Below are 13,258 nucleotides of genomic sequence, written 5' to 3' on the forward strand. Positions count from 1 at the left end.
ATTCCTGAAATTGCTCCTGCTTTCCCTTTCCCCCCTTTCTCTAATATTTCTTTTACTTCAGCGGCTGAAATTTCCTATCTAAATAGGGCAGGGAGCACCGCAATCCTCTCGAGATTCCCCTCTTCTGAACATCCTGTTTCCAACTATCCTCACCACTTAATAATTTACTAAGGTAATTTATCCATTCTCTATGGCTTATATTTACCTGGGTTATATTTTTTCTATCCTTACAAATTTGATTTATTTTAAGCCATACCTTCTTAGTATTATTATTCAGAGCCTCTCTGTTTAAGTTGTCAGTTTGTTTCTTCTGCCACAAAACTTTAGTTCTTACCAATAATTCTTTATACTCTTTTCCTTTGCTACAGAATGCAGTTCTTGGTTCCTGCCCGCCTATTTTTCTGAATGTGTCTAGGGCTTTCATAACTTCTGATTTTTTTGGTCTGCATTCTTCATTGTACCACCCACTATTTCTTTGTATTCTTACCTTCCGAGCCCGCATCTTATGTCCTGCCATCAGTATTGAGTTTTCTAATAGCTTTATCGCCTCGTCTATTTTATTATCTTCCATCGCGGACTTTATTCCTATCCTGATCATTTCAAAGGACCTACCTTCAAAATATTCCTTGAATTCTGCGCTGAGGTCTTCTCTCTATATATATTTTGTCACTGGCCTCTCTTTAATATTATTTATATAATTTCCCCCACTATTCTCTTCCGTGCTTACCATATTAATAATTATAGGTAAGTGATGCGATTCTCCCCAACGTTTAACATTTATCCTCTTAACGAGTGGTAATGCCTCTCTAGAACATAATACTAGGTCAATTGCACTGTTATAAACGTTAAATTACCCAATTCATCTCCTGGCCACCACCCGTTTAAAATATAGAGTTCTTCTGTACCACATAATTCTAACAGTTTTCCACCATAGTTATTGCAAACTTTATCTTGACTAATTCTTTTTCTAATTATTATTTCCTCAGCCTCTTTACTATAAATTGGTTTTAAGTCTGCAATCCTCGCATTAAAGTCCCCCATTATTAGAATACCTATGTCTTCATATATATTCCTTAATCTGTTTACTTCTAGTGCTAATTCTGTGAAGAATTCCTTGTTTTCCAATGTCGAGTTCTCGGGAGGATTGTATACAAAACCGAAACATAGATTAACCTCCCTGTTCTGTTTTACCCTTGTTTTCACCCAAAGTATTTCTTCAATATCTGTTTCTACTATTTCAATTTTCTCCTTTATTTCTTCCCTTATCAAGGTTAGAATACCACCGGGATATCTACCTTTACGAGCATTCCTGCCCCTTGCCTTACTATACGTTTTAAAACCTTCAACATGTACTTCATATCCCGGTGCTACCCAACTCTCAACGAAGGTAATGATGTGCATTTCTGACATTAACAATTTCACCTGTTCATTTCCTAACTTGCTCAAGAAACCTTCAATGTTGACCATACCGATATTCCATTCTAGTTATTTTTTACTTTTACTCTCAGACGAGTTGCTTGTCTTACTTCTAGTTATTCTCTTTTTCTCCAGTTCTATAATACTACCCTCTGGTGAAGTAACTATTTCTTTGTCTAAATTGTCTTTCTGTCCTTTGCACTTTCTAATCCATAAGTCTATTACACTCAAGGATTTACCTTTCCCAGCCAGAGTCTTGGTTCTGTCATCAGGTGTGCTGCTACTTCCTGGATTCGTGTCGACTCGACAGTCAGCTGTTTGTCCATCCTCCTCCACTAGGTGTTCGTCACTCTGCCATCTTCTGTTCCTCTGTAGAGTATGCAGATCGCTGTTGTCATCAGATTGTACGTTATCAGCCACTGTGCAGGCAGCTGACTGGCACATTCCTTCCTCTACAGGCCGTTGCACTTCCTGGTGTGATGAACTCAACTGTCTATCCATTTCTCGTAGCTGTGCAATTGACCATATACGCGACCAGTTACTGCCACCTACTACAAGACGTTTGCCTCTTATGCTTTTAGTCCATAGTTCCTAGCTTTTACTAGGTGAAATCGCAAGACTCTCTGTTCCATGATTGTCTCTTTATCCATATCTCTTCTTACCCAAATCCTTTCTCCTTTCAAGTTCTTCCCAGTGAGGATAATTTTGTTCGCCTTCAAAGCAGAAATCAACTTAACCTTAATAGGTCTTTTCCCTTTGACTCTCCCCAGCCAATAGATTTCATCAATATCTTCTTCTTTACAATTTATCTTTATGTGGTTATTTATGATATCCAACACTTTATTCGTTAGATCATTCAAATCCTCCTTTTCCTTCTCTGGGATGCCGTATATGAAAATATTTTTCCTCTTTGCGTCCTGGATAGTCATTTTCTGTTGCCACATTAATTTATCAGTTTCCCCTTCCATCTCCTTCATATTCGACTTCAATAATTCTATTTCCCTAGAGTTTTCCACCACCTTTTCTGTCATAATTCTTCTCTCTTCTTTTATACAGTCTTTCATTTCTGTCATATCATTTCTCAGCTTGGAATTAACTCCCTCGTCTGCTCAAACTGGCAAGCATCTCTGACTATTTCCCTAATCTTATCTATGTCCTCCCAGCTCAATGAACCCGTTGGTCCAGGGTTCATTTCTATGCCTCCTATTATCAGAAGAATTGCCACCACTGCTGCTACCATCATAGTTCCCTCAAGCCCAGATTTTCGTAAATGCACCTTATCACTTGGCGTACACACACACTTCACTCGCCCGTGCCATCGACCTATGGCCGCGCGATATTGCTCTATAGCAATATTCATACTTCTCACTCAGCACTCACTGCACAATACAACCTCTCGTTTCGCTAGCTCGATTACAACTGAGCTTCCATATTGTCACAACCATGGATGAGACTGGGACTTCAGTGGAAGCTACACTTTGCTCTGGCCTGTGCCAAGAGATGGATGCAAAAGTACTGTATCCATCAAAAAATGACAGCAGGCAGGAACAGTATACTGCTGATGATATTCACCTCAAGGTCTTCTTTATGCACCGGTAAATGCGGCTGTTAATAGCCGAGGAAGGTAGATATCATGTGTATATCTTTTGGGTATCATTGCTGAACATTACAAGTACATAGTATACTTCGAAATGTACTTCGAAACGTTGCTGATCTGACCACTGTTTTTGGCGTCTCCCAAAACCTTAAAAGTAGTTAGTGGCACGTAAAGCCAATAACATTATTGCCAATGTTTTTGAAGGCAAAAGAATAAGGGTACCTCTTTATGTACATCACATGCTGCACACATATGATATCTTCCATCTACATATTTTGTGACCTCTGTGTTCACACCTCTCCTCCCCCCCCCCCCCCCCCCACTTGATCACTTATTCAGCACATTCGTCATCATTTTGCTCTCCCTATGGCTATGATCCGTTTCGCTGGTCAGTGGAGCTGTGCACTTCCTAGTAAGTTATAAGGACTACATACTAGCAAGTACATAATTTCCAATGAACAGTGTAAATTCGTTTCTAAGAAGTTGTGTAGGGAATCGTACTTACATTGATGCGCAAAATTCTTATAAATAATTCTTAGAACTGTATATGACGTCTTAATAACATAGTAAGTGTTCGTGAATTTACAAATTTCGTGAGAATAGAGTGGCTCTGATTTATCCACATTTATTAAAAGTACTAGCAAATGTACCCGTGCTTCGCTACGGTATTCTACATTGTATTCGAATATCGAAGTAAATACTGTACGTGCAGTAAATAAGATTGTTTTAAAATTGCATATCTCTTAGCGTTTTCCTAGAAACAACATGGGGAGGTCCCCATACGCTGTTTCCAATGTAAAGGCTTTGTTACGGATTTGTGATATAACGGCAGGCTCACTTGCCTACTGCCATTCACAATCGAGTTGGTAAGTTTACATTATCATTGCAGGCCCAATTGCCTACTGCGCGGTCACAATCGATTTGGAGAGTTTTCGTTACAATAGCAGCCTCCTTTCCTACTTCCAGACAGATAACAGTTGAGGAGTTTTTATTACAATGGCAGGCAACTACCCTACTATCAGTCGAAATTGAGTTGTGCAGTTATCATTATAATGTCGTCCGACTCGTTGGCAGGATGGTCAGCGTACTGGCCTTCGGTTCAGAAGGTCCCGGGTTCGATTCCCGGCCGGGAGATACGTATACTCTAAATATGAAGTTTGGTTGAGATCTATCCAGCCGTTTCGACGTGATGGTGGAACAGACAAACAGACGCGAAGAGTAAAAACTAACGATTCTGTCTTTAGTTGACCCAAAACGGATAAATATCTGAACAATTGGCAAAACAAACGAAATTACAAACAGCGGATCCCCTACAACTTTATTTATATAGATTTCAAACTCTTTAACATAAAGGTGGAAAAAATATAAGAAATGGTTTCTAGTAATACTTAATGTTTATAATAATAAGCTTTAGTATATTGCAAACTGATTTACCTGTATCATTACTTTCTTGGCAGCTGAACTTTCGTTATACCACTGCGATGACTGCGACGGAGTTGACGGAGAAGAAGAGAGTATCAGTGGTGGGAGAAAATGGTAATCTTGAAGATGGCGATTGTAACAAACGTCAACAATTCAAACCAGCAGAGAAGTGGAGAATTATGAGAAATATTGTTGTCATCAGTACAGCATTCATGGTGCACTTCACAGCATTCCAGGGTGCTGCAAATTTGCAGAGTTCAATCAACGACCAGCTTGGGACTGCCTCACTGGCTACGATTTACGTAGCACTGATCCTCTCCAATGTGTTCCTTCCAGTCGTCATGATACGGTAAGTAGTACTCTCATACTGTAGTATGTCACAACGTTGCCAGTGAACAATTCACCCACCCAACTCTGAAACATCCTGTCCACTCTCTGAGACATCACTGGTGTGTACTTTCACCTCCAACCAAAAAATGGAGCTGTTTGTTTTGTTGCTTATGTTTAATATAGCTTACAACGTTTCACTCGCAAGTGTGAGTGCCCTCTTAAGAATGTACAGTGTTCGGCTCTCTCCCTTGTGTAAACAGTGCGGTAAGTGTGCTTTAAATGATATATTTTTGCTATAGTTATTTTTCCTTAATGGTCTTTCAGAAAACTCGTACAGAAACCACGTTGTAGGGAAGTACTTGATAAAACTCCAGAAACATTACTTAATTTCGCTTTCAACAGAATGTTAATTTCATACACTGTAAAACACTCTTTTTGCTATTATTCTTCCACATCTGTGGGGTCGTGGGCGAAAACTGCATAGCACATGTAGATTTGGCCTATTTACGACCGGATGCCCTTCCTTTTTTTTTTTTTGCTAGGGGCTTTACGTCGCACCGACACAGATAGGTCTTATGGCGACGATGGGATAGGAAAGGCCTAGGAGTTGGAAGGAAGCGGCCGTGGCCTTAATTAAGGTACAGCCCCAGCATTTGCCTGGTGTGAAAATGGGAAACCACGGAAAACCATCTTCAGGGCTGCCGATAGTGGGATTCGAACCTACTATCTCCCGGATGCAAGCTCACAGCCGCGCGCCTCTACGCGCACGGCCAACTCGCCCGGTGATGCCCTTCCTAACGCCAACCCTATATGGAGGGATGAAATTGCTATTGCGTGTTTCTCTGGTGGTTGGTAGTATAGTGTGTTGTCTGAATATGAAGAGGAAAGTGTTGGGACAAACACACAAACACCCAGTCTCCGGGCTAGAAGAATTAATCACACCCGATTAAAATTCCCGACTCGGCCGGGAATCGAACCCGGTACCCTCTGAACCGAAGGACTCAACGCTGACCATTCAGCCAATGAGTCGGACACACTACAAAATACTGCTACCAGTTATTATCAGTTAACACTAAATACAGTCTCAAAATATACTTTACTCCTCTTCAAAAGATTTTTACGACTGAACAATCCCAATGCTCATTCTAAAAGATTCACATCCTTGATTTCATGAAAATATTTACGTCCTTCTGATGACATATGTGATAAAAACTGCCGTACACCCACTGTGAGAATCAAGGAAAGGAAGCTTATCTCCACAAAGGAACAAGTTAAAAGGATGCTCTAGGGCTGATATTTTTTTATTTCCCATTTCAAAAACAGTAGGATAAATGGAACTGAAATCGATGTTTTATGTAGTATTCATCATCATCATCATCTGTTTACCCTCCAGGTTCGGTTTTTCCCTCGGACTTAGCGAGGGATCCCACCTATAGCGCCTCAAGGGCAGTGTCCTGGAGCTTCAGACTCTTGGTCGGGGGATACAACTGGGGAGTATGACCAGTACCTCGCCCAGGCGGCCTCACCTGCTATGCTGAACAGGGGCCTTGTGGAGGGATAGGAAGATTGGAAAGGATAGGCAAGGAAGAGGGAAGGAAGCGGCCGTGGCCTTAAGTTAGGTACCATCCCGGCATTCGCCTGGAGGAGAAGTGGGAAACCACGGAAAACCACTTCGAGGATGGCTGAGGTGGGAATCGAACCCACCTCTACTCAGTTGACCTCCCGAGGCTGAGTGGACCCCGTTCCAGCCCTCGTACCACTTTCAAATTTCGTGGCAGAGCCGGGAATCGAACCCGGGCCTTCGGGGGTGGCAGCTTATCACGCTAACCACTACACCTCAGAAGCGGACTTTATGTAGTATTAAGATGTTATAACTAAAATAGGTTGAACAAACATCGAATTAACAATACATTCATATGCATTCCTATAAAAGAGTGTCTAAACACACGTGTGGTGCACATGTATTTTCTGTAGTGCGTATTATTTTTTTTTGCTAGTGGTTTAACGTCGCACTAACACGTTGGAGGTTTTCGGCGACTCAAGGATGAGAAAGGACTAGGACTGGGAAGGAAAGCGGCCATGTCCTTAATTATTACCATTAACTCGTGTCCTCTTCGCGAGATGGTGCAGCTCTTTTCAGACACACCCCCAGAGGAGGTGAGCTGCATGTACCAATTTAACAACATTCTAGCCCCTCCTCTCATTGTTAAATTGCTCGCAGTTCCGGGAATCGAACCCGGGCCTCCGAGGATGGCAGCTAATACTGCTAACCGATACACTACTCGGCCGTAGGTACTTCTATCAGATATGGTCGGTCTCCCTCAATCAATGTAAAGGGTACGGTGGGTGGGCAAGAGGGAGGATAGATGGAGGACAGGCGGGCTAGTGTTTTAAGATGAGGGAAATAAAGGGCTAGGGTTTTCATGAAGAGAAGACCTTGAGGCGAATATCATCAGCAGTACACTGTCCATCATCCCCGGCAACTATTGGAATAATTGTGCCATGGTTTTCCATTTTCACACCAGGCAAATGCTCAGGCCGAATGCAAGCTCACATCTACGCGACCCTAATCGCCTGGTTAATTGTAATTAAGTAGGGCTAAGGCTGTAATGGAAGTGGTCATAAATATGTACGCTGGACATCATCTTTTTTTTTCACAGAGAGCTAAATCGCATGGAAAGTGAACTGAGAATGGCAGAGAACGGGATTTTAAAAGTTCACCATTAAACCAGTGTTAAGTTTCTGCCACAGTCCGGAATAGAACACGACACATCTTCGTGGTAGTACAGTACACTAAGCGCCTCCCCTTTCATTTGACTTATATTTAACTATCCTACACATTTTAAGTTTGACGTCCCTTTGTCAACTTTTATTACACTCCCTAGATCTAATACATGTCATTTTCGGCTACCATAGTGGTATGTTCTTCTTCAAATTGTTTTCATTCAACTTGAAATGTTTTCTTCAGTCCTTATTATGTAGCGTACTATTACAATTACAGTAGCATCTTTTCAGCTTGAAAATTTGTCAGGCAGTCACTAAATAACAGCCTTAAATTTCAACTGGGGAACCTTGTTAGAGGTTAACTCTTATACCACAGTCTTTACTATCTATTCTCCTAAAGGCTTGACAAAACGCATCCATTTTCATTTCTCAAGGGGAAAAGGCATAGCCTCGTGGGTTATGAATGGGGGAGTGCATTTCTAAATGAAAACAATATATTTACATTTTCAACCATCGCAGTAGATTTGTTATCAGATTGTAAAGAGTGGCCGCTGGGAATTTTAGTGTGAATAAGGCTTAGCTAAGGCATTAACTTTATTTTGCTTCGTCCCTGAATCTGTAAATCTAAAGAACTAAAGGACAGACCGAGGGAGAACACACGTTGATGAGGAAAGACGCAAAATAAATAAATAAAGAAAGAAAGAAAGAAAGAAAGAAAGAAAGAAAGAAAGAAGTAGGAAGGAGAGGAATGGAGAGTGGAAGGAGTAAGTTAAAACGAGGGAAGGAAGGAGAAACAAAAAACGAAAATGGAAAGAAGTAACGAACTGGAAGAAATATAAGAAAACGACAGAGAGGACAGAATTTTGCTGCTAGTTATGAGGTAAATGAAATGGCGTATGGTTTTTAGTGCCGGGATGTGTCCGAGGAGTTCGGCTCGCTAGGTGCAGGTTTTTGATTTGACGCGCGTCGTGATGAGGATGAAATGATGATGAAGACGACACATACACCCAATCCCCGTGACAGTGGAAGTAACCAATTATGGTTAAATTTCCCGACCCTGCCGGGAATCGATCTCGGGAGCCCTGTGACCAGAGGCCAGCACGCTAACCATCTAGCCATGGAGCCGGACTGCTATGAGGTGCTGGATGGTGATGTAACTGTGATTTTTTTATTTATTATAGAGGCCTGAAAGATCGTGGTCAACAACCCACTTTCTTTGCGTATATGAAGTCTGTCTGGTAACCTTTGTAGCTGCGGCTAAAAAAAATTGAGAAATTGTAAAGAAAGGTAGAAATGAAGCCTAGAGGACGGAATTGTTTTTGCTTTACGTCGCACTGACACAGATAGGTCTTATGGTGACAATGGGGTAGGAAAGGGTTAGGAATGAGAAGAAAACGGCCGTGGCCTTAATTATGGTACAGCCCCAGCAGTTGCATGGTGTGAAATTGGGAAACCACGAAAAACCATCTTCAGAGCTGCCGACAGTGAAGTTCGAACCCACCGTGTCCTAAGTGCAAGCTCACAGCTGCGTGACACTAACCGCACGGCCACTTGCTCGGTTAAGGAAGGAAAATATGTAGACAGGAACTAAATGAAGAAGAGTAAGGAGAGAAAATTAAAATGGAGTTTTTGTCCATTCCAAATGGTTTGGAAGTATCTTCTATCGGTGCCTTTCATTTACTGAGTATGGAATTGTTGACTGGTGGTGGTGTACTGCAGTAGAAGTATCAGTACGAAATGCACTCTTTATAGTTTGGCGAATTCACTGAGACCTGTATTACAAGTCAGGTTTCGTAAACAGATTTTTGGTACGGTATGTGAGTGGCTGTGCAGCCTGATGTTAAATGGAGGATAATGTGAAATTAAGTTTTTAAAAGTTGTTCATGGTGAGGTTCTTCTTGGCACCCTAATTAGGATCCAGAATACTCTAGTCTAACATGGCTGCGCATTAACCACTATCGCCCCTTCTTTTTAAATATATTTAGCAGTTGTTCATAATTAGAAACTTTCATATTAGACGTCCTTGACCATCACTTCCATTTTAGTGTGTCTATGAGAAGTATGATTAACTGTTCCACTGTACTTTGTGTAGTAAATTATGCAATTAATTTTTCTCTCGGATTGGAATAAGATCCCCACTAGAAGTGAAGGTAGAATAGTCTGCGAGAAAAAGCATTCAAGAACCCAGTTGTCAGCCCACGAACTCGAATATCGGATCTCAAAACGTTGCAGCTTCGCACTATTATCGTGCACTGGACCTAAATTCTCTGCTACGTAGACGGTAATGTTGAAGATGCAGTAAGCAGAAAATACCTGAATTTAATTTTCAGTCCAATGTTGGTTCGAATTAATAGGTGACATAAGAAACTATGATGCTATAACCCTGAAAGATATTGACCTATCAAGTGACGGCTGCTCAGTACAAAACCTGTAGATTACGACATGACGTGCTGTCAGCTCGACGAATCCTCTCGGCCGTTATTTTTTGCTTTCTGGGCCTGGACCGCTACTTCACCCTCAGAGTGCACCTCAATCTCTCTCAGGAACTAAGAGTAGAGATCGAACTAGCCCTCAGATCCAGGTGAAATTCCTGAAGTGGCCAGGGATCGAACGCAGAAGCTCTGGGCAGGAGAGAGTATCGTTACGCCTAGACTACGGCACTCATATATCCTATGCATACCGGGACCTTTCTTGCCCGGGGTTCGATGCCACCTCCTCTTGAAAAACTAAGGCAACCTTATTGATGGGACAGCAAAATGCCCCATTAGCCGTGCGAGGTTCGAACGCACACACCTCCGCTCCATGATCTTGTCTTCCGGCATCTCGGGTCGTCGTAAGTTTTGGCCTAAGTAACTCCATCTAACTTACAGGCTTACAAGAGCGAAGGAAAATATGGGATGCCCTTGAGGCGGTAGAGGTGGGATCCCTCGCTGAGTCCGAGGGAAGAGGCAACCCTGGAGGGTAAGCAGATTAAGAAAGAAAGAAAGATAGAAAGAAAGAAATTCCTCTACACTATACACAGAACACGTTCTTGTTTGTATGTTCTTTATTGTGATAGTTGAACTGCCTGGCCCCAGGTTAACTTCTGTACTATTTTGACGAATAATATCAAGTTTTCCCTATATATATTGTTTCTTTAAAAATTTAATTCTTTCTCGTGTATAGTAAATAGAATTTCCGTCACTTAATATTTTGTCTAGCATGTTGTGGAGAACCAAATTCGTAACATGAATTGTCTTCAGGATCCACTATACGCGGACTAGAGGAATTTCAAATGTATTATTGTGAACTACTTCCACACGACCACGTGATCAGTACAGCCAGTTTGAGAAATTGCACCAAAACATTCAAAATAAATACCAGAAGAAGCAAGCAAGAAGGATGTTGTGTTCCATCTGTCCCTCTCTCGTTGAAAATTGGTCGAGATAGGCAAGGTTTCCTCATACATTTACAATATTACACCAACGGACGTCTAGTTTTTAATTTCTCTGTCGAATAATTTGATTGGAAAATCATTGGTGTTTTCTACACCATCAAGTACTTGGATGTTATCTTCGCCTCCAAGTTTCCACAGTTACATCCGGACCGAGTTTTATAATTGCAGAAAATACGATCCAGAATGTGGAAAAGGGACGTAGGATACTTTGATAAAAATCACGGACTTTGTTGAATTTCCACCTAATAAAACGCGTGCATTTCATTAAATTATCCTCAAAGTATTTCAAAAATAACAAATGTTTATTTCGTTAATGGGCAGAATTCATCCATCATCATCATCATCTGTTTACCCTCCAGGTTCGGTTTTTCCCTCGGACTCAGCGAGGGATCCCACCTCTAGCGCCTCAAGGGCATTGTCCTGGAGCTTCAGAATCTTGGTCGGGGGATACAACTGGGGAGAATGACCAGTACCTCGCCCAGGCGGCCTCACCTGCTATGCTGAACAGGGGCCTCGTGGAGGGATGGGAAGATTGGAAGGGATAGACAAGGAAGAGGGCAGGAAGCGGCCGTGGCCTTAAGTTAGGTACCATCCCGGCATTCGCCTGGAGGAGAAGTGGGAAACCACGGAAAACCACTTCGAGGATGGCTGAGGTGGGAATCGAACCCACTTCTACTCAGTTGACCTCCCGAGGCTGAGTGGACCCCGTTCCAGCCCTCGCACCACTTTTCAAATTTTCGTGGCAGAGCCGGGAATCGAACCCGGACCTCCGGGGGTGGCAGCTATTCACGCTAACCACTACACCACAGAGGCGGACATTCATCCATACTATCTGAATCTTAAAATATTTCCCAATTCGATTTTAGTCATTGCTAGATAAAGCTCTACTCTGTTTGTACCAAATTATCGTAAACGACTTTTCTATAATTATTTTCTCTATTTATTTCTTGCTTCATTAAGTTACGTACCAGGCACATTTAAAAAAAATGATGTTGTTTAATCTCAGTACAGTCGGAGACATCGTCCAGTAAGACTATTAATTAAATGTTTTCATTCCATACCATGTACGGCTCCGTGGCTAAAGGGTTAGCGGTTTGGACTTTTATCCAGAAGATCCTGGGTTCGATTCACGGCCGGAACGGAAATATTAACCTTAAGTGGTTAATTCCCTTGGTTCGGGGACTGGGTATTTTTACTGTCTCCAACATCCCTGCAACTCACACACCACAATAACACGCAGTTACCTACACATGGCTGATGCCGCCCATCCTCATAGGAGGGTCTGCCTTACAAGGGCTGCACCTGGCTAGAAATAGCCATAGGAAACTATTTATTCCATACCATGATGGTGAACGGCAGGCTTAATATAGCGGGACGCACTCTCTCTGGCTAAGATTTGTGTTGCGGTAATTTGAGGTGCGGATAAGGTAAGAGAGGAGAGGCCGCGACCAATGAAAGGAACTTCCGGCATTCGCCTTAGTGAAGAGAAAAAAACCAATAAAAAACCTCTCTCAGGCCTGCCGACAGTGGGACCAGTCCACCGTCTCCCGAATGCAGAGCTGTAAAGCAGCGGTAAAGCCGTGGCCACTGTTAGCCAGGCTACTCTCCTCGGTCTCTAGTACGAAATGAGTCGTTTAATTATTGAGACCAATGTTACATTTACAGAGTGTACATTAAATACAGCCAAGCTGAGGGGAATGCTGGGTATGAAAGGACCCTAACTTAGTTTCTTTTGACTGTTGTGCGCTGAGTGCAGTTTGAGAACACATAATGAACTTGACAATATTGCAGAGTACATACACGTAGCCGTGTTGTAAGCAGTTCTGGGAAAGCAAATGGTCGTGTGTAGTGTGAGTTTCCTGCCTGCTTCCTCTGCTATACACAACACGCAAGCCAGCCAAGCGGAACCACTGCTTCGCCGAGCCACAAGCCTTGATAAGTACTGACTTTCAACGAGCTAGATTTTCCAAACTAAACCTCATAGAATATTGAAGCAAAGTGTGTTAAGTTTACTTTTCAGAGACTTCTCATGCCCCTTCGACTTGCTCTACCATTTACCGGAAACCTTGTAGAAGTGAGATGAAAAGTAGGGAATACACAAAATGTGTGTAGATACGAAACGTGTGCACTCTTGCATTATTAACCTAGTAATTATGAATGTTTATATTTAGAACTGTATGTAATATGTAGCTGTACTTTAGTCGTATATAACGAGAAAACGTAAATTACTAGTTCAATATTTATCATAAAAGATGTATTGTTCACCCACTTCTTCTTAAATCATAATAATTCTATGTTAAGTCAGCTGTTTCAAAATCATCATAGATTCCATT

At 42.0% G+C, this 13,258-nt stretch overlaps 1 protein-coding gene across 2 annotated transcripts in view; it reads left to right on the top strand.

The window, feature by feature from the left end:
* Positions 1-13,258, top strand: part of LOC136864463 (UNC93-like protein) — a 355,393-nt gene that overhangs the window by 79,266 nt on the left and 262,869 nt on the right. For both annotated transcript variants that reach the window (XM_067141480.2, XM_067141481.2), the window contains exon 2: positions 4,471-4,784. In XM_067141480.2, coding sequence (XP_066997581.2) covers positions 4,495-4,784 — 290 coding nt within the window. In that variant the 5' untranslated portion in view covers positions 4,471-4,494. The remainder of the gene's footprint in view (positions 1-4,470; positions 4,785-13,258) is intronic.

This window comes from Anabrus simplex, chromosome 2 (assembly GCF_040414725.1).
Source record: "Anabrus simplex isolate iqAnaSimp1 chromosome 2, ASM4041472v1, whole genome shotgun sequence".
NCBI lineage: Eukaryota > Metazoa > Arthropoda > Insecta > Orthoptera > Tettigoniidae > Anabrus > Anabrus simplex.